This window comes from Perissodus microlepis, chromosome 19, assembly GCF_051167445.1.
Source record: "Perissodus microlepis isolate ML-2025 ecotype Zambia chromosome 19, ASM5116744v1, whole genome shotgun sequence".
Lineage (NCBI taxonomy): Eukaryota > Metazoa > Chordata > Actinopteri > Cichliformes > Cichlidae > Perissodus > Perissodus microlepis.
The window spans coordinates 22,581,499-22,609,128 of NC_140479.1; the positions used below are offsets into that span (position 1 = coordinate 22,581,499).

Sequence of the window (27,630 nt, forward strand, 5' to 3'; positions counted from 1 at the left end):
TGCAAGGGGGGTGAAGAGGGGTGGGTGATGGGGGAGAGGAGGGGGTTAATTGATGTAAATGAGGTTTAATTAGAGGAGCAATTTCTTTTTCTGCTAGTTTTAAAATGAATGAACTCTGTTACTTCAGCAGAAACAGAAACAATGAGAAATTTGTCTTTGCTGTTCAGGTTTTAGGCCCACAAATACTTTCCCTGCCTGCTGCAGCGTAACACTTTTACACGTCAGAGATGTGCTCCTGAGGATGGAATAGCTCTGACTTTAATCTGTTTGTTTTTAAAAAGTGTTTTTGAAGTGTTCTAGAAATATAATTTGTTATATTTTTGGCTTTCCCTCTACACTGCAGAGATAAGCTAACTGTCCTGTCCTATCAAAACTTGAAATTGAGTGTTGTGGTGCGTATTTGACAGCTTGGGAAATGGTTGTTGTGCGTTTGTGCGTGCAGGTTTTTTTACAATGTAGATTAGAGAATTGTGAATTCAGATTTTGTAGTGTGTGTGGGTTTTTTTTTCCAATGAGCATTATTGTTTTTGGTATTTGTACATAACTTGTTTTGTATTTATGCCTATTTTTTTCTAAATTTCTTTGGACTGTCATTCAGCACTTAATGATTTGTAATATTGTGAAGTTATTAAATAAAATATACTGCAGCCATTGTTTACACATGAATTTGAGTTCCTCTTTTTTAATCATGTCAGAAAAACCGGAATGCGTATTAATTGCTTTGTATGACGTGACTCTTGGTTTGATATTCTGACGTATCGCTAATTCTTCGACATCTGTGGAAGCCATACGAAAGTTTAAACAGCGCAGGCACTGATCTAATATAAAGTGACATTTCCTAAAGAGTGACAATAAGTCTGCATCAATAGTTACAATGAAACTGAAACAGCTATAAACACATTCAGACAGGTGCACAAAGGCACCCATCATTCTTCACAAGCTTGTGGCTTTGGAAACTGCTCACAAAAGGGAGCAAGCAATCTGCAGGTCAAAGTTCAGTGGGTCACGCTGGAATGGTGTGTTGGGGGTGAAAAATCTGCAAGGAAAAACTATGTCATTAATTTTAGTCAAAGGGGTTTGCACATCGCTGCAAAGTTAGAAATGCAACTACAAGTTTCTTCAGAGATCGGTACGGGGTTTGTGAACACTTCTTTAGGAATAACTAAGCTCGCATGGAACTCCAAGGAGCATCCACGTGACTTTTATGATCAACACGAAGTTTATAAAGCTTTATACTCCTTACAATGTAGAGAGAGGGTGTGAGTACCAAAGGACAATTTGTGCTGCTTCTCTGCAAACTATCTGTTAACGGAAACTACAGAACAGCTCGTGTTCTGAACAAGAGATCTTAAACAAGCATGTCAGGCATCACATGACAGCCCTGGCTGCAGGGTTTGCATGCTATCTAAAGAGCAAGCTACCTTGTTTCTGTTACTGCTACAGCAGCAATCAACTGAAGTAAATTTTGTCAGCTGGATCATTTAATTGCAGAAACTATAAATACCTCTTTCTGACTAATGTTCACCAGTTTGCAGCACATACCCACACAGTCCTTTAAAACACTACATGTTGTTATTTACGGCTCCAGGATGAGGAGCGGTTCTGCTTGGTTGGGAAACTTTGGGTGGACTTATAACCTATTAGTTACATGGATAGTATCACTCGTACGACTCAGATGACACTATGACACGCAATTAACATCAATATGAATCACAAACAAGTCTGTCTACCTGTTCCCACTCTGCAAAACCTTTTGTTACCATACCAACTGTAATAACAGGTACACTGGCATTGGTGTCTGTTTGAGGGTGGAGTAAACATTGTTGCCTGCCCAGAAGCCAGACCATGGAGAACCTGCATGGAATGGCCCTGGACTGACAGTGCTCAGTCAGTAAGTCACAGATGATGTATTTTTCCAAAACAGCAGCTGTCACTTAACGTCAGAGCTATTTTTTTTACATCAAAACTGCTCTTCAATGCAGGTTCTTGAGGCAAATTAGTTTCAATGGGGCTCCAGTCCTATTCAATACACCTCATATGCCTATTCCAGTGGGAAACTAAAGCCCTGTGTTTTGCAATAAATCAACTTTACTTTGTCTCCCCAGTCCCCCAATTTTCAGTCATCCATGTCAACCAGAAGAGGGGGTATTTTACGGTAAGCCCGGGCCCCCGTGTCCTGACAGGGGTAGTAAATTGATAGCAGTGCTAGTGGAGCTGAGTCAACAAGCAGCAAGATGAGGGAGATATTTTTTAGGGGGGGAGGGTTGCTGGAGGCCGGGTTCATTGAAGAACCTTATCCTGCTCCTCTGGGCTGCTGGGAAGCAAGGAGGGAAATCCGGGCAACTCTAATCTTTACTGGAAGATGTTGCTGTAACCTCCAACGCCGTGTGTGCGTCACAGAGAAAGAGAAGCTGTATTCGATGTACATCACTTCCTCACTGCCAAAGTTTCCCTGCTCGCAGTCTCTGAGAGGAGTTTGCTCTAACACAAGAAATGATGTGGCATGAAAGGGAAGCAACCAGTTAAATTACCCTTAAGAGGGGAAGAAGAGAGTTTCTTAATATTTAAAAAGAAAAGGGCGGTAAAGGGTGGAGACAAGGAGGGAAAACATTAAGTGAGTCACATTTCCAATAAAGCTTTGATCTTTTTCTGCATTCCTGTGTTATTCCACCTTTGTCGACCTTCCTGCACACAAATTCTCACTGCTAAACTCCCAACATCACTGGAAAAAAAAGGAAAACAATTTTCCCCTGTCAATTTTTCATCTCTTCTCTCCCGCCCACCCTGGCCTTGGACTTGGGTTCTTCACTACATGTTAGTTCATTGCCTAAGCAGACCGGTTTGCTCAGTTTTACAATAGGACCCGGGCTCAAAGGCTGGCTGGCATACAAAGGCTCTGCTTCTTTACTGAGTGCTGCAAAGAAACTGAAGGAGGGTATTGTTTGAACACTGCAAGCCCCTGCATTACATCAGCTAGAAGTGCATTAAAAAAAAATGAGTGCATGCACAGTGAGCATGAAATCACACACGCTGCACATATGTCACAATAATAGATGCCAGCATGTATCCATGCAAGTTGCAAATATACAATATCTGTTTTCTGTCTTTCCCTGCTTAGCTTCCTCACACTTGGAGCCATGCAACAAACAATGACTGAATGAGGCCCTGCTAAAGTGGGTCGCCAACCCTATTTATGTGATGTGTGCCCTCACTTCCTTTCAAGAGTGCACATTTTTTCACAATGATTGAAAGGTTAAAGAGTGGGGTTTTACAGCTTTTCCTCTGGAGACTTTGGTCCACATTTTAAATTGTGTTGCGCCTTATCTCATAAGGAAAAACCAGAGATATGTTTGTTTGGACTCCAGAGGAACTTTTTTTTTTCCCATAGCCCCCCCTTTCAGCTTTCAGTTTAAGCTCTGTGTGTGAGTGAGCGTGTGTGCCTGTGGGTGGGTGTGTGTGCAACACAACAATGATATCTTGTACTGCTATGCATGTACATTTTGGCCTGTCTGTGTTATTGGCTTAATAACACGACATGCAATTCAAAAGGAGCTTGTCTATCTTTGTGACTGCACACACACAGTACCACTGTGAGCGCCCACATTTAAGACACTGCATCCATTCTGTGCTTGTTCACTGAGCGGCAGTAATAAGCGGGAAAAGAGAACAGATAAAATCCTTTAAACAAAAAGTAATCCTATTTTTGCTGATTGAATATGATAGAGATAATCAGTTACCTGTTGAATTGGCTGTAATTCAGTTTTTCCCTTCATGTATCTAATGTAGGCAAATATGTGGTTTTGTGGTAACGCTAAAGGGAGCCACTAAAATCAGCCATCTGCACTTCATAGTGTATTTTATCGCTGCTCAGCCTGAGGCAATGTTCACTGATACAACTCCTTTTTTCAAGTTGACAGGCTTAACAATAGCAGGCATGCAGGACTTATGTTAGACACACAACCCTTGCCTTTCCCCCACCTCTCTGATGCACTAGGTCTTCTTTTCTTTTCCCTTTTTCCCCTTTCTTTTCTCCCCAAACGACTACAGGAAATGTCAGTGAGGAGGGATATCAGAAATCCTCCCCCTTTGAGAAATATCTTTTCATTAGATGAAAAGGAAGAAGAAGGAGGCTTTGGAGCCTCAGCCGAGGATCAAGGTGCAAAGACGCAATGAGCCATATAATTAAAAAGCAGCGCACATAAAAACCCGAATCCTTTTCTCGGGTTTAAAGAAATACCTTTTCCACCTTCCAGTGTTTTGGTAAAACTGCAAAGTGCAGTTTTGAAAGACAGCATTCACTGACAGTCGATAAACTGAGTCCTATCATCCCATCCCATCCATTGAAATTCTTCTCCTTAAGTTAAGTCTGTGAATGAGGAATTCTGCATCCATGGCGACCGGACTATAGTTTGCATAGAAATGAGAAGTATTAATGAAAGAGGTGGTGACAAGAACACACACACACACACACACACACACACACACACGCTTTTCTCTCTGTTTCTGGTTTGCCAGAAATCACAAACATTCCCACGTGACGGTGGAGTTTGCTCCCTCCCTCATTGAATGCGCTCACAGTAGCGCGCTGGTGCACCTTCACGCGCACACGTCCTCGGAGTCGCTCGGGACTCGCAAAGTCTAGTTTGACTCAACTTTCCACCTTAAAGACTTTGTTCAAAGGAACTCAAACTCAGAGGAATACGGTGTTTTTTATTATATATTTTTTCAGTTTCCGCAAAGGAAGGAGGGAGTGACCGTACTGTTTCCCTTCTTCTTCTTCCACTTCAAATGGGACTTACATGCGCGCGTGTAACTTTGCCTCACTTTTCTCTTCACTGACTGTCAGACCCGCTTCGCCCGAAACATGCCGGAGCGAATAAGCGTTTCGGACTTTGTGGTCCTGACAAACGAGGATTTGTCTTCTCCGGGGACTTCAACGTTTCAGTCTAAAATGAGCGACTGTCGGAGCACAGTTTCAGCCGTGGAGGAGGTGAGAGTTGTGGAAGGGGGTGGTGTGTGCAGAAGACATACACCTTTGTTGTTTACCTGAGGTTTTACCTCTACCTGTAACTTGGTTTTTTTTTTTAAACTCAAGCTTTAATTTTTTTTGTAACACAGTTTGCACGTGAGCACAGGTTTCAGCAGTAAACTTGCGGTCTTTCACGGACCGGTAATTTAATTCCAAAAGGTATAGAACCTACAAATGCAAAGTGCCGTGGCTTTCTGTCGGAAAAAGCGGGACTGTCAGTGTATTCATTTTGGAAATTCATGGTTCCCAGTTTAGGACATGGGAGTAGGTTATGTTTTCTGAAATGTGCAAATTGATGGGTGCTGCACTTGTACAGGACAGGCTTAGAGTGCGTATATGATCTGTTCAGTATAAACCCCAGTGTCTGATTCAGCAAACGAGTGAAGGTTACATGAGGTTACAGTGTTTATGTCGTCGGTCTAGTGGGAGTCAGAGTGGTGGGACGCTAACAGAACACACACGACACAGAAACATGCCTGAGTCACACAGAGTGATGGATTGTGTTTGTAAGGGTAAGCATGCACACATGCCCATAGCTGCAAGTCTGTCTGCATGCCCCTCTTCATAACTAGTACTTTGAAGACTTGTTTAAGGCTTCTCTGTGTGCACATTGGTGTTTTGTTTGAAATCTCTTCTCTCAAAGCTCCTCGCACAAAGCAGAGGGAGCCCACTATGAACTTGGCCATAAAACAAATATTCCAAATGTGCATGTCAATACTTCCTTGTCTGTATTCTTTGTGACTAAACCTTGTGGATCAGGGTTCTGCTGCGGAACATATGGACTTGTGTTTTTGGTTAGAGTCACATCAGTCTGAGTCACTGCTCCTAGCCTGGATATCTTGATGCCCACCTCTAATAAGAGGAAGCCTCACCATAGCCTGAGAGAGATGAAGGATGTTCTTTAGGAGTTCCTTGGCTTGAAAGTGAGACTAAGTGGAGACTCTAGAATAAAGAAGAGCATTTTAAACAGCTGTGTGATGCATTTAACTTGGGCTCATGTCCTTATTTATCAGCATGACACGCTGGAAAATACATGGCTGGAATTGCTGTTTAGGGAGGGTCATGCTGGAATCCTACACATGTGAACACAACCAGATGTAAGGGCAGTTATTTCTTTTCATAGATGCTCAGATTATAGTTATCATGTTCGGTCAGCTCATCCAGGACTAGGTTGATTAGTGGCAGGAGTAAACCACAAGAAGAAAAGCAGAAGTAAACAGTTTCACTTTCTTTAGCAATAGGCAACAGTAGGTCATGTCATTCCCAGACATGCTTTTAAGAACCAATCTAATCTTGATCAATTGGTTGATGTGTTGAAAACACTGTGTAACTTTTCCCAGTGATAAGTGTAATCATCATGCCAAACTGAATGTGGTGATTACAGATCATATATCAGTCAAGTCATCCAATGTTAAAGTCTACTCACACACCCGTACAGTGGGAATACACAGCCATAGATAATGAAGCAAAGTAACTGTAAGTGACACTGCATTATATCAACATGAGTACACATGCATTGTTGGTCTATTTCAGCTGAATGGTGGGTTGTCTCGCGCTCTTTCTCGCATTTATCACATTTAGTTCATCAAAAGCAACCTGTTTCACTGACCTGCCTCAGCTTGTTTCCACTGTTTATTGCCATCTGCCAACCAACTCACCAGAGGAAACTCCAGCAACTCCCATCTCCAGTCTCCTCTAAATCACTTTCCCACTTCTTGACTATGGCGTCACATAACGGAACACACCCACACCGCCTTTTAATTAATGAACTAACGTTTAGGGAGTGGACCCGACTGGGAAGGCCTGTGGTTCGTAAACAACACCGTCCGATGAGGCAGAGTGTCTGTTAAGTCTAGATTGCTGGCTCATTAAAGCTATTTCTGGTGACGTGTAGGTGGAGTGTCGTAAGTGTAGTTCATTTAAACCAGGGCCCGCGAGAGGAGCATAAACAATATGTAGCTTCAAATAGTTTGGGCTTTGAAGAGTTATTGTTCAAATACAATGAAGGCATTTTAATGTCTGTGTCATGTCTTTGTTATGCGATGTTTTTTTTTTTAGTCTCACAGTGAAAACTTGTTGTTTCAACGCAGACAGTGACAGGTGAAATGCATATTGTGACATCATTTGGGACTGTACACGACAGTGAAACGCAGACTATCATATGCTGGGTGAAGGCTTACTCATCTGTTTGGCTTTGTCACACACCGTGAGAAAATTAAACCAACGCAGTTTCTCAATGTAATTTCTGAAAAGTGTACCAATACACTTGCTGGCACTTTATTAGGTACACCTTTCTAGTATTAGATTGAATCCCATTCAGAAGTGCCTTAATTCATTGTGGCATCGATTCTACAAGTTACTGGAAACATTCCTCAGAGATTTTGTCTATATTACCACGATAACATCGTAGTTGTTTTTACAGATTTGTTGGCTGCATGTCGACGGTGTTAATCTCTGTTTTACCACACCTTGAAGTTGCTCTGTGGGATTAAGATCTGGTGACTGTGGAGGCCCTTTAAGCGTCACAATCAAAAAAGCAGGTTGATATGATTTGAGTATTGTGAGGTGGCACGCTATCCTGCTGGAAGCAGGCATCAGAAGATGGATACACTGTGGTGATAAAGGAATGGACATGGTCAGCATTGCTGAGTTTGTTTAAATGCCAAAGGATACTTTGGCATTTAAATAATGCTCAGTTGGTAGTAAGGGGGAGAATATATGTCAAAAAATATCTACCACACCATTACACTGCCAAAGACTTGAAGTGTTGATACAAGACAGGATGGATCCATGCTTGCATGTTCAGACCCTACTATTCACATTTCATAGCCAAAATCAAGACTCATCAGACCAGGAAATTTTTTTCCAGTCTTGTGTTGTCCGGTTTTGATGAAACCGTGCGAAATTGTAACCTCAGTTTCCTGTTCTTAGCTGACAGGAGTGGCACCCGGTGTGGTCTTCTGCTGTTGTAGCCCATCTGTTTCAAGTTTCAACATGCTGGGCATTCTTAGATGCTCTTCTGCTTACTTGGCTAAAAGGAATGGTTATTTGAATTAAATTTGCCTTCCTATCTCATTGAAGCAGTCAGTCTGACATCAACGAGGCATTTTCACCCAGAGAACAGCTGCTCATTGGATGTTGGTTGGTGATGATTGTCGTATGGGTGGGAAAATCACAGTAGATCAACAGTTTTGAATTAGCCAGACCAGGCACCAGCAATTAAGCAAAGTTCACATGAACTTAAATCGGTTTTCTTCCCCATTCTGGTGCTCAGTTTGAACTTAAGCAGGTCATGTTAATGATGTCTACATCCCTAAATGGACTAGGTTGCTGCCATGTAATTGTCGGTTTTAGATATGTGTATAAACAAGCAGACGAACTGTCGTAGCAAACAAACTGATGTAACAGAGAATTCAGTAAGCATACTTTTTGCTGTAAATGTTGAGTTACTGCAAGTGCAAACATCCTCATCTCATTCCTGATTTCTCTTTCTTTGCAGTCTCTGGAGACAGACCACATAGCCCTGCAGAGGATGAAGAAAACAATCAAAGCTATACACACTTCTGGAATCTGTAAGTACCAGCGTGTCACATGCAATTCTCATTCACTCAGTAGATTATGAGTTAAAGAAAACAATTCTACCTGCACTTATTACTTAGAAAAGTCCCCTTAGTTCTCTTTTTTTTGTACATGAAAAAGGTGATACCGGAGAAAATTCAACAGAAGCACAATAAATTAGCTTACACAAGCTGTAGTTGCACATAAGTTTGTATTTAAAGTGCTACAGTGCAAAAGGGAGCAACAGAAAGGGGAAGAAAGTAGGGAAATTTAAAAACAAAATCCCCAGATAACGATTTCCATCTATACAGAAAGTAAAATAATCCGTCTCTCGCTAGCCAGCTGTCAAGTAAAGGTCAACCTCTATTTTGACTGTATGATCTGCTTAGTGCATAGGGGAGCCTTCAGTTCAATTCAGTTTTATTTATGCAGCGCCACGACAACAGTCACAACAACATTTCCTTACGTTGTAAGGTAAAAACCCTACAATATTAGAAAGAAACCCCAACAAACACGTGATCCCTTAAGGGTGAGCACCTGGCGACAGTGGGAAGGAAAAACTCCCCTTTAACAGGAAGAAAACTTCCAATAGAGCAAGGCTCAGTGAGGGGCAGGTATCTACCACAAGCAGCTGGGGGGCGAAGGGGAAAAAGAAAAGAGCAGTGACACACTACGAGAGAAAGAACCAGAGTTTAATAATTACTAATGACCCTTAACATAATTTCTGCTATGGATGACGTCATCTGACTTGCGTTTAAGAGTGAGGCCCCCTATTCTGGCACCCAGGGATGATGTTTATTTAAACAACACACTATATTGTTATGAGCTGTGTATGCGTTGGATTCTGTGTTTAAAGTAAATGGCTTTGGTGGTTTCGGCAACTACAAGGCGCCCTCTTCATTGACCTGAGTATCCACAAGGTCACCAAGTGAGTGCTTTCTGAGTTTGTGTGTGTGTGTTGTGTAGATTTATGTCACTGTAGCTTCCCGCAGAGCTGTCAGATGTGGGCATGAATGAACACATTAATGCTCACCTCAAAAATGTGTTGGAGAAACAGAGAAAATGCTTAACATATCCTGAGTTTGTTTTTCTAAAGTTGCTTGCAAGCCTTGCTTCCCATTTTAAGGCATTGGCTTGTACTTTTTAGTAAAACGAGTCAGCAGGCTAGCTGCACAGTTAGGCAACCAGATGTATTCAACTGTGCTATAGCATCTATAAAGAAATATTTCATTATTGTTTGCTTTGTCTAGTTTTTGTCTCTCTAAGTGGAATCATGACGGTTAGTTCCAGTAATCCGAGGCTGGGAGGCCCTTCCCTTTCACTCATTATGCTATTGAACCTATTTAACAGTCCTGATGTTAGTTGTGGACCAACAGTGTGACTCACAATGATAAAAAGCCTGACTCCCACCCCTCCCCCGTGCTGGTTTGATGCTCTGTTACTGTGTCACACGTATTTGCAAATTAAGAGATTCTTTTATTTCTTTCTCTATTCCCATAAGTACTTAGTACTTGTTTATGCCAAGATGCTGTGGCCTGTGAGTCTGTGTGTGTTCTGGTAGAGCAGTGAAAAAGCAGAGTTGCCCCGGTGGTATCTGGCAGTTAAAGGTCAGCTGTAACATCATCCTTTGAGCTATGCAGCGACTCAGCTGTTTGTTATTTAATAGTTGCACGTATGTTTATTGTAATCATTTTTCTTTTCAGCGGCCATGCAGCCACAACCTCTGCAGTTTTCATGCAAACCCCTAGATCTCATCTCCTCCTTCCCGCAGTTTGTCTGCATTCCTTCCTTAATTCACAATTTTTCTGTCAGACAAACTGTTCCATTTCTGCTTTTCAGCCAGTGTTAGCCTGTCTCCCATCTGCAGTCAGTTTACCATTTTATATTTGTCTTGAAGTGGAAGTGGAGCAGAAACTTGCTGTGCTTCCTCCCCATGTCTACTTCTGTCTGTTTAGTCAGCTCTGGGTGCCTCTACAGATGTCAGGTCCACGTTATAAGGAGCCCATATTTGTTGATTTACATCCAAGATTTCCTAGCTTGCATTATAACGTGTGTTTGTTCATCCTCTTTTAAAAAAACCTGTAGAATGAAACCTTGTTTTATACTACGTAAACAAAAGTCGTGCCCAGATTCTTCTCCATCAGCACTTGTTCATAAATATTCAACAGACCGAGAGCTTACAAAAGTCATGGCCTTTAAGAAAGGGACCTATAAGCCTCTTGGACAAACATGAATTTCTATGTGTTCTACTCCTCCTCCTCCACTGGGTGTAAACCAGTGCTAATTTGTCCCACATGCTCGCCTTGTTAAACTATTCCCAAGACAACAAGTCAGTTTGCCTTTGTCAGATTTTCTGTGCCTGTAAATTACTCTGAGTCACTCCTTACGGTCTGTATCAATACTTACTCTGTGTTGTTTTTCAGCACATGTGGACAGCAAGGAGCAGTATATTGAGCTGCTGGAGAACTTGGGAAATAGCCACCTGACTCAGGACAACAATGAAGTCTCCACAGGGTTCCTCAACTTGGCTGTGTTCACCAGAGAGGTCACATCCCTCTTCAAAAATCTGGTGGGTTAAAAAGGACAAAAGATGGGAATACAAGGGAAAGGAGACATTTGCTTAAATTCTGCTTTTACTAGAGTTAAAATCATTTACACTAGGTGCATAGAACTAGGACTAAGGAAGACATGGCTCTAATATACACAAATATTTATATAATCAGAGAATTTTCAAAGGAAATGTGCCAAATTGACTTTGTTGTTCCCCATAAGCACATATGTGTGCTCACATACTTACATGTTGCATGAACGAAGGTGGTTTTTAACAGCTGAATACTTGGGCCTTTTGTTTGAGGCAGTCCAGAACCCTCCCTCTGATAGTTTCTTTGGTGATGATAATTCATCCCAGACCTCTACGTGTGAGTCAGCACACACACACACACACACACACACACACACTTAACATGTGTCTGTCAGGGCCTCACAGGGGCGACTACAGCTTACAGATGTTAAAGGAAGTGGGCCCAAAAGCCTAAAAGGAGGATGATTTAAGGAGTCGTACTGCAAAAAACTGCCTGAGCATGTCCCTTAATGCCTCGTTTGAGTGTTAGTGTACCTGCCCCACTGTCTCAGTGTGCATATAAACATGAATCCATTGATCCATGTCATCTGTCCATGTGTTGACATTGGAAGCCGGAATTTCCCTGTGTAAGAACTCTATGTGTTATCTATCGGTTACCCCAGTGTTTGGCTGCCAACCAAAACAAACTTGCCACTCTTCAGGCTGCTGTGTCAATATATCAAGGTTAGCTCTACAGTCGGCTTAAGGATGTGGTTGAACATTATTTATGTTAAGAGCAGGGTTCAGCTTGGTTGTAATTCACCAGAAGCCAGAAAAATGAAATCTAGATGATAGTTATCTGGGGATGTGTATCAGTGAGTCATGATGAATGTATGTTGCCATGCATGCCAAAATACTCATGTGATGTACTTAGATGGAGGAACTGGTTGTATTACAGTAAAAAGCGACTTGTTGGGGTTATACTGGTTGTTTTGTGATTCATTCTTCCCAAATCCACAATGGCGTTAATCTAAACCTCATCCAAATCGCAAATGAATCTCACTTTACTTTATACAAACACTTCATCTAGAGTCATTGCATCATCCTCCAACTTGGATTCGAGCATTGTAGTGGTGCAATGTTTTGTTTTTGATGACTCGTTAGTTCAGAATAACAACATCACTGTGCTTGTGAGTTATCAATTTCTCATTCCCAGAAATGCTCATACAGACAGTCAGAGTGCGTAAAACTCAATGTGGGTGCATCTGTTTCTGCTTATACTACAGCAGCTAAAGCTCATCTGTGGCATTTTACGAAATATTTTTCCGTTCTTCACTGACTTTCTTTTTTGTTCTCTTACATGCTTCAGGTACAAAACCTTAACAACATCATGGCGTTTCCTCTGGAAAATGTGCTGAAGTCTGAGCTTCGGGACAGCAGATTGGTGAGTCTGGATTTTATTACTAATAAATGAAATGCTCATTTAATTACTGCAACCTAAACTGGTTCACATGTGATAAAGTTTTATCGTTGTTGTTTATATAGCAACAGATATGTGGATTGTAATCCCTTTTTTGAAAAAAGAAATGCACATTTTTGTCAAATATGTGAGGATAGCTCAATATTATAAAATAGAAAAAGATGTTTAGATGTTACAGTTCACACAGAAATCTTCCTATGAGCCAACCGAAAGCCTCGTGATGACTTTATATAGTCAAGATGCAGTGCTTTGTATCTGAGGAGGTTCTGTTTGTGTATGTGATATCACTGTCTGGAAGAATGATTCAACTATTGCAGTGTAAACTTTATTTTAGGGCAGATTTCCTCTGGCAGAAGTTGTATTCACTTAAATGTTGACCCCACTAAAGTTTTCTTTAATATAAGATTATTTATCCAAATTAAATAGTAAGAGTTTGCTACGTTCCAGCACAGAACTTACCCGTCTTGCCAAGTATTTAACCTTTTGATTTGCCATGCTAACAGACTAGTGAGTAATAACCAGCCAGTGCTTCTGCAATCTCCCATCTCTGCCCTGTCTTTTAAACAGCTGACTCTGCAACTGAATATTGCTTCATTATAACTGTGAAAGAAGGCACAATGCCACTGAAATCCTGTTCATCCAGATAGCAGACTAGCCAGGACAATTGCACGACTAATTGCATAGCAGTGTGTTACCTGTCTCGCTCCACCCGCTTGAGCAATAACCAGGAAGAGCTGTAAAGTACAGTTATTACTGTGTGTAATGCAATGGGGATATATTATTAATCGTTTTCTCTCCTCTCCCCTCAAACAGGAGCTCAAGAAACAAATGGAGAAGAGCTGGAAGGATTATGATGTAAAAATGTAATTATCCATACTCTATCCATACTGTTACTTCACATTCATCTGCAAGAGTCAGACTGCAGTAGAGTTCTTCATCATTGGCTCATTGTTTTCCTGAGAGTAAACAACCTTTTAAAAGCTGCACTGTAGATATGATGTATTAATGCCATAGCCTCATGTGACATTTTGATTTGTGCGATGATAACGGCGCCGTGAAATGAAAATGTTTGTATGTCAGAGGCTGTAATTGTATCTGGCTTGCTCATAATGCCAATGCAAGCCAGTAATCTTGGAGTGCAGCCTCATGCCTTTTTAATAGGATGGCTAATCCACGTATAGCCCTCTGTGTCCTTGTCCTCTGCATTGCAGCAACTTCAGCAAAAGTAACTTTTGTTTCACATTTATTAACTCCAGCTCTATTGCCTCTTCATATGCAGTTTTAGTTGCCATTGTCTGATGTTAGCAGATAAACACGATATATATACACCCATTTCCAGCAAGTGTTTTTCTAGTGAATTTGCAAAATAATGCAGGCACGAGGGTTCACAAAGTGTAAATGCTCATAAATTCATAGCCACTTGCACAGGCCTCACATTGATGCATGACAGAAATCTAGATGAAGATAGTGACGAATGTGTTTGTTTCAAAAGCATCATGTATTGTATTTCCTTCTCATGTGGGGTTTAGGAATTTGTGTGGCAGCACAAGTTAATAAGATAATGATTCATATCCCAAGGTCATTCCCAGTTACTTTAAAAAGAAATCAAGCCGAAGCATTTGCACTTTACAGCCGTTATTTGATTTCAATCCAGCTCTGGTTCAAAGTGTTTTATAATGCTGTAAGGAGATTACATTTCATCCAACTTCCTCGCTCGACATGAGAAAGGGAAGCATGATGGTGGAGTTTGTGATGAAGTAAAAGCTGCACATGTTCATACAGATGGAGCTGATCAGATTTAGCTTTTGTGACAAACATCGTGTGTGCAAGTAAAGACAGAAAACCTTCTTTATGTCTTCTTTTCATTCTTTCTTCCATTCCCTTCCCCCCTCCAGAGTGAAGCTAGAGAAGGAGAGGAGGGAAAAGAACAGGCAGCTGGGACTGATCAGGACAGAGGGATCAGATGGAGCAGAGGACATGGAGAGAGAGAGACGGATCTTCCAGCTGCAAATGTGTGAGGTGGGGAACTGGTGCCAGTCAAAATACCATACTCCAGACTCCGTTGGCATACTTGAGCTGGGCTTCATTTATTTTACCAGGGTGGTCTGCTTATTTAGATTACATATTCTATTCATGGTGGACTGGTGGTCACTCCTTTTTGTGTCTCTTCAATCCAATTCCTTTGATGGAAAAATATATTTCATTAGGCTTAAACATGAGCGTAGTTATTGAGTCTCAAAACTGAATTTCAGAATAGGTGGTGTCCTATAGATTAGCATACAAAGAAAATTCAGAAGCAGGTAATTGTGCATCATCATGCATAATCAATCACCAGATTGGGGGAAATGGGTGAAAAATGCACTTGTGGTGTAGTCCTAACTGAGTTTGGTGGTGCACATGCAGCTGGAGAAAAGCCTGAGGAAAAGAAATAGTCTTATCTTGACTGAGACCAGCTGTGGAGACAAAGAGGAGAGGCAGGGGAAGATGAGATTTTCACTTGTTGCAGCTCACCCCAAACCCTCTATTAATCTTTCTTTCCACCTACATATATGTAAACTCAGTAAATCACACAAAATGTCACGTGAATGAGCAACACAGAGCTGTTTCAGGTAGACTGTGATGGACGAATCCAGATGAAGGTTTAATGGGGCAAAGACTCGAGTACAATGTAGTCATTCAATCCACACAGAGCTAAAACCCCATCGCTTGCACTCAAAGTCTCTCTCTCTCTTTTTTTTTTTACATTTCATCATTACATACTGTGAATTTGTGTGTTTTTTGTTTATCAATAAAGACTCTTTACACTCGAGTTGTACAGTTAAAACATGCAGTAAACACATTAAAAGTGTGCACTCAAGGGTGGAATTTAAGCTACTGAAAAACGGTAGCGTCATGCTTCGCTGCATGTTTTTACAGACCCATCGGTCCTTTCTATGGAGAGTGGTTTCAGACGTGTTTTTAACTGTCTACGTTTATTCTTTTAGTACCTTTTGAAGATCCAGGAGCTGAAGGTGCGTCAGGGTCCTGATCTTCTCCAGAGCCTCATCAAATATTTCCAGGCTCAGCTGAGGTCAGTATCTCAGCTGGCATTTACTTTCACAGATATGTTGAGTTTTAAGGGATTCTGCACAGCAGTCGGTCTTTTGCAAAGCCTGTTGCGGTTCTTGTTAACCATTTACACTTTTTATTCCTACCGAGGCTTTTTTTTTAATGTGGGAGTGAAACTGTTGTTACAGTTACAGCATGTGGTGTTTTAGTTGGTGTGAAATCAGATGTTTAAACTAAAGTAGCTTGACTCAGCATTTGTTCTTTTTCTGATCTCAGTTTCTTTCAGGATGGGCTGAAGGCTGCAGAGAATCTCTCTCCCTTTATCGAGAAGCTTGCTTCATCTATTCACACGGTACACATGAAAGCTGCTCTGCGTTTTTTCACTCCTCCTGGATTATATGCATGTTTTTTCTTACCCAGTGTTGCTGTAATTTTAAAAGAATATTTGATTGTGACTAAGAGGTCAAAATATGCACATACCCCACATATTGATGCTATCATTTTAACAGACTACTTTTCTTCATTCATTTATGTTTGGGAGGAAAATACTGTGCACATATAGAATTTTACAGTAAAACCCTGTGTTATGTTTCAGCATCTACTTTTTCAATGTTGGTCTTTCGCAACAGCCAACCCCGTTTTCACTGAATCCACAAGCAGCGACTGTTTAAAGGAGTCTCTTCCCAGAAATGCTTGCCCTGGTTTCCAATAGTTGGAAATGAATGTATCATTCATTTTCATACTTTCCTTAGTACACATCTATTTCTCCAACCGCTTTAACTGGGTTTCTGCCTGCGCACTATTTGCCGTGCTCCGCTTTTCTGGTTGGAGCTGCTGGAAACAGACTGTTAACTGTGATACTGGAAACGTTAGAGGTTTTTCTGGTTCTTCATGGGCAGAACACAGAGCCGTTCAGACATGCCAGACCTCAGTCTCGGGAAGGAAATTCAGATAGAATCTGTGTCGTGGTTCTCCAGGAAAACAAAATACTTCAACTTCCCAGTTAAACTGGCCTGTGTTGCTTGTGAGTGTGGTCATTCTGCTTCTTAATTCAAAATGAAAAACCTCAGAAGACTACACACCCAAATACTGAACTCTGTTCTAGATCATTTAGATCGTTACACAAAGCTGTGTGTTGTCTTTCCACACCCAGAACAAATGAAAAAAAAAAACATGTATGTGATCAAGTGAACATATTCTCTTCTTCCAACTTTTTTTCTTCTTTTTTAGTAAAAATATTTTCATGGTGTGTTTTGTAGGTTCGCCTAGACCAAGATGAAGAAGTAAAACAACTCACACAGTTAAGGGATTCTCTTAGATCACTTCTACAAGTGGAGGGCAAAGAGGTATGTTTATTTATGTTAGTCTTTATTTATGTCTGGTAAGTTAGCTTACTGTAGACCTTTTAATTTGTTTGTGTAAAACCAATATCAGCGCTATAAAAAGCCCAGGTGCACTGGCTTTAAGTTTCCTGCTGATTACAGCAATAGTGTTTTGCCACCGTTGTTATTGTATTGCTTTGACTTTTTATAATCTGGACAACTGGTTTGAAGCTTTAAAGTTAAATCCTTAAATCACTGTTTATATTCCAGGAGTACCTCAACAGGAAAAACTCTGGCAATGGGTATAGCATTCACCAACCGCAGGGAAACAAGAAGTACGGAACGGAGAAATCCGGTTTCCTGCTTAAGAAGAGTGACGGGTGTGTAAAGGCATTAGCTGGTGTCACGTATGAAGTTGGAACACAAGCATTTTGCAGGAATTGCAAGTACATACAGAATAAGAAGAATGCGGTAAACGGTGCTCACTAACATTGTAAAAGACAGAAATGATCTCAGCTGGGTGAAAATTAAGTAAGTATGGCACAGAGAGAGAAAGGCTAATGCAAACTTTATCTGCCCCAGCTGGTCTTCATTATTGTGAGATGAACATTCAAGCAGGGGCCCCTCTTGTGGAACTTATTGGCAGACTGGCTAGCTAGCTGATCCAACTTTTGCGTCATGCGCATGCACGAACAGACACACACACACAGTCCTAGATTAGTGTGTGATAAAGAGAGGGGATGTGGTTCAGTAGGGCAAATAGGAGGCTTTGGGGGAGTAAACTTTTCTCAGGCCACTGACAAAAAACAGAACATGTGCTTAGCAGTTTTACCTGATTCAATCAAGATGACGAAAACAGTACTGTGAATTGGAATAATCTGGGCCAGCAGTGTGTATCTAATGGTATCTGTTAACACGGCTTTCACTTAATGCACTGCGCACATCATACAGAGAGTTAATAAATATATTCTTCATGTATTTGATTGTTTTGGTTTTTTTTTTTAAATTGGCCTTTTTCTTCTTCATTTGTGTTTCATCTCAAAGGATAAGGAAGGTTTGGCAGAAGAGAAAGTGTGGAGTCAAATTCGGCTGCCTGACTATTTCCCACAGTACGGTGAGGACTCATGATTGATACTGTGCTTTTAGACAATAAATGCCACATGAGGTAAACTGTCAGCAGGGAATACAGCAAATATGTGAGCAAATACATACTGATACAAATGTGTTTGTCTTCAGATCAATCGACCCCCAGCCAAGCTGAACCTGCTGACCTGCCAGGTGCGACCGAACCCCGAGGACAGGAGGACCTTTGACCTTGTCACTCGTAGGTTTATTTTTAACTTTTGACCTTCAAGCTTTCCCCTCAACATATGATCATTATAGACTGTAAACAGTCATCTGCAGCACAGATGACTTGGAAACTTGCCTCTTTGGTCCTCACATTTGAAATCAGGATCTGAGACATTTCATTTTGGCGTAAATTGCAGACATTCCCAGTGATTAATATGAACTGCTGCGCGGTAAAACAGAGGTGGTTGTGTGCTTCATGCTTGTTTTATGCCATGTCTAGTTGCGCAAGCTTTATATTGACTGTTATCTTTCAACCCTCTCTGCTCCAATTTCTACTGTGTAATTTAGTTTTCAAGATAATATTTAACTTTTGTTTTTTCCCTCTCGATAGATAACCGGACATATCATTTCCAGGCAGAAGACGAGCAGGAATGTTTGATGTAAGCTTTGAAAGTCCTGTAGGCTGCATGCTGGTATTTTTGTGTGTCTTCTCATTTAAAAGCAAGTTGTTGCATGTCATACCCTTTTTATGTCAGTGGAGGTATGTACAAGAAAGAATCTTTGCAATGTACACATGAACAGCCAGGACTCCAGTCAGAGACAATAAATCGTTCCTGTAAGGAAAGCGTTAAACATGTTTTCATGAAACAAGAAACGCTATAATTTGACGGCTCATGCAGTAAAGAACAAGCTAAGCCGACAATTTACAAAAAGTAAGACAAACTAAATGATGCAGAAAGACTGTTTGAGTCTGACAGAAACCTAGTCTGTTCTGGGTGGGAATTTTCTTGGTAGCCACAGGCAGCAAGCAGGGGAACTTTGTGTGTTCTGATGTGGTTTTGGATGGGATTGCAAGTGGGGTTCTTCGTCCGCTGTCCTTCCCTTCTGTGTGGGCCTCCAGGCAGTTTCTTTGATGTGATGAGCTATGTAAGTTTAGGGGTGCAATAACAAATGGTTTAAATGGAAAAGTACCCGAGCTTCAGAAATGATAGATGTGAGAATCACAATAACTCTAGGTGGATTAAAGTTGTATTAGTCATAATTCAACAACAAAAAACATGCATAAAAAAAATTGTTTAGCATTTTTTGATGTTTTAGTGAAAGAGTCTTCTCGTTTCCCATGGTGTCGCTGACTCTCTGTGGTTTAAACTTCAAAATGAATTGTTACAATATATGAAATTTAATAACAATGTTCTAAATGTATATCGTCTGCACTTTAGTTGGGTGTCCGTGCTGCAGAACAGTAAGGAGGAGGCCCTGAACACAGCGCTGGGTGGGGATCAGCTTCACCTCCAGGACAGTGGGCTTCAGGAACTTTCCAAAGCCATTATTGCTGAGCTTCGACACATGCCTGGCAATGAGGCCTGCGCAGACTGTGGAGCTCCAGGTTGGCCAGTCATTCTTATATATGGTTACAGAAGTACAAGTATGTAATTACATTTGTTTTATGAGCATAATGAATAATCACCAGCTGTGTATCGCAGATCCAACATGGCTGTCGACCAATCTGGGCATCCTGACGTGTATTGAGTGCTCCGGCATCCACAGAGAGCTAGGGGTCCACTACTCCAGGATCCAGTCCCTCACTCTGGACCTACTGAGCACCTCCGAACTACTGGTACTACATAGACACATGGGAACAGACAGACATTATGCAACAATGTGCTATTCTTTGAAATGTCTTCATGTCACATATTTGTGGATGTATTATGTGTCACTCCAGCTGGCCGTCAGTATTGGCAACACTCGATTCAATGACATCATGGAGGCAGGGCTTCCAAATGACTCTGTCAAACCATTTCCACAAAGTGACATGTGAGTCTCTGATTTAGAATTTAAGTGATCATGAAAATGAGTTATAAATACACACTGCCTTTGACATTAAGAATGGCTTCAACAATGCCAGCTTATTAGTTTATATTATTGAATTGCATTTGCTTAACAACCAGGAATGCCAGGAAGGAATACATTGTGGCAAAGTACGCTGAGCGTCGCTACGTCCTACGCAGAGAAGAAGCAAATCCTAGCCTGCTTTATGAAGCCGTGAGGAGCCGTGACCTCGCTTTGCTTCTGCAGCTCTATGCTGAGAGAACAGATCTGGCCAAACTACTCACACTCCCCGAAGGACAGGTAAAGATAACTTAAAGCCACAAGTGGATTTCCACGCATTCATTTCCTCTAGAAAACGGCCCTGTTAGGGTGGGGAAAGCTTGTAATAAACCCTTATTACGCAGTGACAGATTTAAACTTTTGACATTCCCGCAAATGATGTACGTTTAGTTTGAATGACAGCTACATCCTGACCGGGCTGCCCATCCAGTTTGTTTACAGGTTTAAAGGGAGAGGTTTTAAAATGTTGCTTTGTTGATTTTACTTTAGAAAAGTTGACAGAAATAAAGACAGAAATCCACCTAATGTTTAAAAAAAATATATCTATATGACACAGTGTTCATATAATGCGAGTAAACAGTTGCAGTATTTGAAATATATTTAAGGTGGGTGGGTCATGAGAGGCCCTCCCATCTCTTTTGACCTTTAATTTAGTCTTTACCCTCCTCTGTTGTCTCTCTCCAACGCCTCACCTTCAAGTCTTTAATCATACTCTGCCCTCCTGTTATGGACTTCCTAGTCAGCGCATGTGCGTGTGCTTGTTTGTGTTGGTTGGCTTTCATTTATTATTTCAGCTCTTAGGTCAGAGCTTATGTCTCTGGAGAACAAATAAGCCAGGCTCATTGAATTATGCAGGCTCTTCTGTCTTTCTTCTGCCCCTCCTGTTTGCCCTTCATATAAACAGATAAGGCCTGAAGCTTTTAGCAGTTTTTAACACACCAACATGAAACAGTTGTTGCATGGTCAACCTCTGACTTAAGCTTTAGTGTTATCATATTTGTAAGACTGACTTTTAACATAATGTGCAGCCACTTCAGGTGATTGACTGAAGTAGCTATGCAAAAAAATATGAAAACAATATGTAGTACAGATGGAAGATCTCTTTAAATGTCACCAATTTGACTTTGTTTATCTTTGCTTTCCATTAAGGGACTCAAGGAGACAGCGCTCCATCTTGCTGTGCGTCTGGAGGAAAAAAGCTCTCTGGCACTTGTGGATTTCCTTTGTCAGAACAGGTCAGGCATTGATATGTAGCGTGTTTTACTTACTTTGCACGGACAGTTTGGTTTTTGCTTTAGTACAGTTTTATGCCATCTATCAAATCTATACATTCATCTTACAGTAACTGTCTGGAGAAGAGAACTGCAGAGGGGAACACGGCCCTTCACTACAGCGTCTTGTATCATAAGCCTGAATCTCTTAAGTTACTCCTCAAAGCGAAGGCTGCGCTTCAAACAGGTACATTTTACTCTGTTAATTGTATTTCTCTTTTGCATAGTGTCACAAGTAGAAAGCCGCTATTCTTTCTTTCTCCTGTAGTGAACTCGGCAGGAGAGACGGCCTTGGATACTGCCAGGAGATTGCAGCATAAACAGTGTGTCGAGCTGGTGAGATCTCACTTCCCCTTTAGCTTTTAAAGTTTTTAATTCATAATACTCAGAACACACACTGGCAGGAAGTAAGTTCAGCTGAGGAATCAAGTTGCAACATTATAATACCTACCAGAAATCCAACTCCAGAAGCAAAATGACCCAATTTCCACAGCTGGAAACACTACCTTGAAATAACTCCCTGTGCAGCAGAGCTCAGCTAGGGAACCCTATCCTCATTGGATCCCAGTGTGTATCATTCATAAACTGGTTTTATTTTCTTACCGGCCATCTGCCCTGCTGAATCAGACCTGCCTTGAGTAACATCCTGTTTGATTGTGAGAAATCTTAAAAAGAATCCTTTGTGGAACAATAAAAAAAAAAAAGTTAGACGAGTAAATTACAAAATTCTTGCGTTGCATAATCGGCTGTACAACTTTTAGCTTGCAGTGACACACAACTGTTTATGTGGAAGGATGTAGACAGACTCTTTGGACTTTTGGTTTCACTTTGGTGAAAAATGTTGACCAAAGAGTCAAACTTCCCCTTCATGCCTTTTTTCCTGCTAGCTGTATTTTTTGTCTTTAATATAACAACTAACAGAAAATATTGCAATGTTTACTATTAGTAGTAGTAAAAACAAACAAACAAAACTACATTACAGCAAAACGTTAACAAGCAAAATAAAGAGAAGATGGCAATCAAGTCAGCATAGGAGTGAAATAAATTAGGTTTGATATAACAAAGTTAACTGGTCAAATAAAGTCGTGGTACTAATGTAGATAGTTAAATATTCTTTTTGTGCTCTTTTGTGTTTTTTAGTTGGAGCTGGCGCAGAGTGGGAAGTTTAACTCTCAGATACACGTAGAGTTCATGTGGGAGACACAGTCTCAGGAATTCTATGACAGTGAAGATGACCTGGATGAGAGGGTAAATGCCACACACACTAACCACAGTCATTACTGACTTTACCTTTAAGTCAAAATAGACTGTGAAAAGCTTGGACTTTTTCCTCTTATTTTACATTATCCATTTTGGAAAGTTTATAAATAAAATTAAACGAAGAAAGATGAGGCGGCGCTATAGAAATTAATGTTTTGTTTATTATCTCCTAACTCCAGGTGAGCCCATTACCCAAAAGCCGGTCTCCTCTGTCATCAAATGGAGGTGGTGGACACTGGAGTGTCAGTTCTTCCGCTGCTAGTACAAGTAGCAGACCTTGTCAGGCTTATGAGAATATAGAATTTCTATATAAAAATCCACCAGTCAATAGCGCCCCCTCTGGAGCTTCAATGCCTCCGCCACTGCCAGCTAAATCCATCCAAAGAGGTAAACTACGTTATACAGATTCTCTAGATTAAAAATAAATGAATGAGTTATAATGAGTTATTTAAGCAAATGCTAGTTTTATCAATTTACATTGTTGCTCATGTTCTTCTTTTTTTGCCCTCCACAGGCCGCTCAGACCCACAGATCTCAGCCACATCGCATGAAGGAAACCAAATTCCACGACGCTGCTCGAACCCGTCCTATCACTCATCCAGTCCCCAGATGCAGGCACGACACAGTCCTCCTTCAGGAAATACAGAAAACCAAGGCCAAGGTGGGAGACCCCCTAGGTCTCCAAATGGACAAGCAAGCCTGCTCAGGGCGCATAGGCAGACATGGGATGGTCATCTTGGTTTGAGTTCTGGATCTCAAAGTGGTGCCACGTCAGGTTTTTCTCAGAATCACATAGGGCCTGTCAGGTGAGGAAGGAGAATATGAATCTAGCTCCTGTTGTTTTAATACTACACAGTTTAGTATAATTTGATCTTGTTATTTCTGGGTTATTTTTCCAGTTCGGAGAAGACCACGTCATACCGCCGCACGAGCAGTGGAGGAGGCAGCCAGGGAAAGTGTAGCGTTTTGTCTCCGGCCTGTGTGGGCAGCCAGGAAGATCTGTACTCCACCCCAGGAGGGAATAGTAAAGCCCTTACCCCAGCTACTGCTCCAGTCCCCGCCCCTTCGTCCTCACCTGATTTGACCTGTATCCCACGACCTCGCAGGAATGCTATGGTACAAATGACAAAGACACCTTTTTGTATTATTTTTTAAATACGTTCAAGTTCTCTATGTCACACGCTTCCATTTCAGGAGTTTTTCACTGGGGAAAAAACGCTTAAGAGATTTCACAGTCAGTGTATGAATTTGCTGGTGGCACACTAAGAAGCATAGCTTACAGAAGCATATGTCTTTTCCAGGTTTCTAACAGCAGGCCACATCAGAAGCGCGTCAAGGCTTTGGTGGACTGCCGAGCCGTCAGTTCTGAGCAGCTCGCCTTTTTCAAAGATGAAATTATTGTGGTCACAGCCACTAATGACCCCCACTGGTGGGTAAGTGTAACTACAGATTCATTACCACCTATTTCCCACTCAGTAGCAGCTTTTTGCATGAAGGCACAGCCATCAGTCTAAGATAACCTTGTTTATTCACCCACTACATACTTTGTTTCTTTCAGTAGTTTACTCAGGAGTCAATCCAACAGTTATTACTATTTGGCATTTTGTGGATTTGTATATTTATAAACTCAGAGTAAAGTACAGTAAAATAAATTACCAAAGTTATAAAAGTTAAAATAAATTGACTGGAAATAGTACATAGAGGGATTTGATTGACAGACATATATTTTTCCTAACAGACTGGTCACATAGAGGGGGATCCATCCAGGAGTGGGGCCTTTCCTGTAAACTATGTACACAAACTACCAGACTGAAGAGGGAACACAGTATTCTTCAAAATGGCAAAACTCAACCATTTGATCCTTGGAAGTTGATCATCACAAGTTGGAATTTATCCAGGAGTGGACTGTATTATTTTTCTTGGATACAACTGGAACTGACAACATTCCCACATAACGATTTCTTGGCAAAGGGATATGTGAACATTGCGACTTTAGGATTTTAAACATTTAGTCATCCCTAGAAGGCAATAACAAGAACTGAAAGCTTTCATGCCACCCTTTCTAAAACCCTAAACAACTATTAAAAGGAACATGTTGTACATTTATTGTCCAATGTTCATTTGACCATTAATTATATATTTGTTTATATTAGCAAATGCTGAAGTTGCTTATGCTGATCTAGGACTTGTACATAGAGGCAATATTTACTTGTAGGGCAGAAACCCTGTAAGGCACTTTAAACTCTGAAGGAATTTTCAGAAAAGCTGGCACAGCTGTAAGCGTGTACATAGCCAGCTACTGAATTGGGATGTAGCTTTTTTCCCCCCTTTTCCTTTGTTCTTAATGGAAACCGTTGAACTGTTTGGAATCGCAGTATACTGTGACTTGGATATCAGGTTCAAACCTGCTCAGTGTCTCAGTGCCGCCTTCCCGGGAACCTGCCAGCCAGTCTGCCTCCTGCAGGCGTCTGGACACCCCAAGGAGAGATCAGAAACTTTAGCCCAGCCGTGTTGACTCTCTGCATAGCTCTCTGGCGGCATGGAGAGCAGAGGATCCGGTTTCTTTTGGCTGTAGGCACTATTCTCTGGAGAACATGGAATAACGATGGTGTTAAGAAAAAAAAAAAGACTCTTCTGTACTACCAGAAAATGGCACTTTAAGAGGGCTTGTTAAGAATAGCACCCTACTGCAGTAATTTGTTCAGTGAACACATCTTTTCATACACACACAGTGGCCTTCAAGATCCTTTAGGAAAGAAAGGATAGGAAAGCAGAGAATGGGAGAGCTTTCACTGCCAGACGTAAATCTTCAAATCTAACACATTTCACAGAATTTAACCCACAACTTCTTGTACATACGTGTCTGAAATGTCTATATATGTGCACTCATCCAGAGTATATAACACCATTTTTACATTTTATGTATCTTAAAGGATTATATCATTACAGATAATCGTACTTCATGTCACGAATTTGATGTCCTCTCATTTGACATCTTTTTGTTAGTTGTTAAATGACTGTGGATGGGAGCGGATGGACACAGATGCATAATGTATTCATAAAGCATTCTTTCTCATTAAACTAAAAACTTGTCAGTTTCTTCTGGCAAATAAATCATGAGAGAAGCAGGTTATCAAACATGACAACAGTTTACTGCATCTGTAAGTAGGAACTAGCAGATTAGCTAATTTCATTGCGTGTATTTGACACATACACATTAAACTTCTTTAACTCCTGTGATGTCTTTTATACTTTTAAATAAGGTCAGATGTTTTGGTACCAAGGATGTCATCTACTAATCAGAAGGTTGGTGGTTCGATCCCTGGCTGATTGAGTTATTGTGCCAAACTGTTACTGGGCGAGATTCTGAAGCCCGATTCGCTCTGGATGTGTTAATCAGTGTGCGAGTGATATAAGACATGAGTTGCATAAAGTACTTTGAGTGCTTAAGTGTAGTAGGGAAGTGCTATATACAAACCAGTCCATTTATTTCAGCACATTATTAAAAGTAAAGTTGATGGTGGAATGGTAACTCGAGACAGCAATCAGGGGGATTAAAATGCACTTTACTGTCTTGTCTCCAGCTGCCTGTGGCTGCGACAGAGTATAATCTAGGCTCGACACTGCCAGATTATGAAATGTGTGACTTATAATACTTAAGAATACACTAATCCCTAATAGTCCATATTCTGAAAACCTGAACTCATTTAAGATCTTTAGAGTCCAATATAAGACCTGCAAAAATTACTTTGTTCTAATCAACAGGTTAAAACCTCTTTTTTAAAAAAAGAATAAATTGAATTTTAATTTTGACATTTGCTTTTCCACCTTTCTTCCTTTTTCCGATATTACCCTCCATTTTATTCTTAAATGACTTCCTACAGCTAAATCTCTTCAGCCGTCTCTCTTGGCGGTATTCTCTACAGTTCTGTGTTATTCCAGCTTCACTTACTCTCCATCCAGATGTTACTTATCCCCAACCCTCTGTCCCAGAGCCAGGATGACCAAATTCCAACCTGTCACTTACATAACACTTAACTAACAGCCAGGATAATAACTCACTCTACCACATACTAGTCTGTTCTGCTGGCTGAGCAGCCCATGTGTAAACCCATATCCGTTGTCCTGTCTGGCTGTACTAGTACACCCAGAGTATATAAATGTCAGCTGTAAAATATTATTTTCTAAAAACATTTAAATAACAAACATCCGTTCGCTAATAGGCTTATCTATTTTATCATTATATACACGAATACAAGAATGTACAAATATAATTTAATGTAATACACTGAAATATTATAGGCATCTATAAAATGTGGAGTAAAATTAATGATTCCAAAGCAATTTTTTGTAAATATAATAGGTTTGAATATAAGTTTGCAAACTCTTGAAATTAATAAAATGTAATGGAGATTATACTAACTTCCTAATACTCAAGATAGTGAAATCTGTGTAAAACCATACACGTTAATGCTTCTTATTAACTGAGAAGCAGTAAAATCACTGTGTTAAAGTGATATAAGACATACTTGTTTGCAATAATGAGCACTTAGAAGTGGGATATATTTGAGTAATTATGCAATTTCCCTGAACAGAGAGTTATCAAGCTTCCACTTAACTGCATAATGAGCTAAGAAAGGACTCTAATGGACAAGCAAATGGCTAAATGGCACACTCATCGTTTAAGACATGCTAAATGTATTTGCTGGATGCTGCTTTCACAGTTTGTTCCTTTCTGGCCTGCAGCAGTTACGTCAAAAAAGCAGTTTTCTGCTGACCTGGGCCTACACTGCTGTGAGCTACTGCAAGCTGCTGCTGCAAGGTGACCCTAATAGTTCTTAAACCTCCCACGCAACGAGAACAGAGATTAAATTTAGATATTCCATTTGAAATTTGAGCGCTTTATATTAGCAGGTTCTGGG

General features: G+C 40.7%; 1 protein-coding gene across 1 annotated transcript; it reads left to right on the top strand.

The window, feature by feature from the left end:
* The first annotated feature begins 4,565 nt into the window (after window positions 1–4,565).
* On the top strand, window positions 4,566–25,945 carry asap3 (ArfGAP with SH3 domain, ankyrin repeat and PH domain 3). The gene is made up of 26 exons (XM_084914455.1): window positions 4,566–4,990; window positions 8,529–8,601; window positions 11,011–11,156; window positions 12,517–12,591; window positions 13,441–13,490; window positions 14,523–14,646; window positions 15,612–15,697; window positions 15,952–16,027; window positions 16,935–17,021; window positions 17,268–17,377; window positions 18,042–18,111; window positions 18,234–18,321; window positions 18,679–18,727; window positions 19,508–19,674; window positions 19,772–19,905; window positions 20,011–20,102; window positions 20,237–20,417; window positions 21,327–21,412; window positions 21,520–21,635; window positions 21,717–21,784; window positions 22,589–22,696; window positions 22,888–23,095; window positions 23,223–23,514; window positions 23,608–23,824; window positions 24,010–24,141; window positions 24,447–25,945. Exons 1-26 carry the CDS (start codon window positions 4,865–4,867, stop codon window positions 24,519–24,521), a joined length of 3,036 nt encoding a protein of 1,011 aa, XP_084770581.1. The 5' UTR covers window positions 4,566–4,864; the 3' UTR covers window positions 24,522–25,945.
* The last annotated feature ends 1,685 nt before the right edge of the window (window positions 25,946–27,630 follow it).

Coding starts and splice junctions, on each gene's coding strand:
- asap3 (XM_084914455.1), top strand. CDS start 4,865: ATGCCGGAGCGAATAAGCGTTTCGGACTTTGTGGTCCTGACAAACGAG. Junction 8,602..11,010: donor TATACACACTTCTGGAATCT/GTAAGTACCAGC, acceptor GTTGTTTTTCAG/CACATGTGGACAGCAAGGAG. Junction 18,322..18,678: donor GACCTTTGACCTTGTCACTC/GTAGGTTTATTT, acceptor CCCTCTCGATAG/ATAACCGGACATATCATTTC.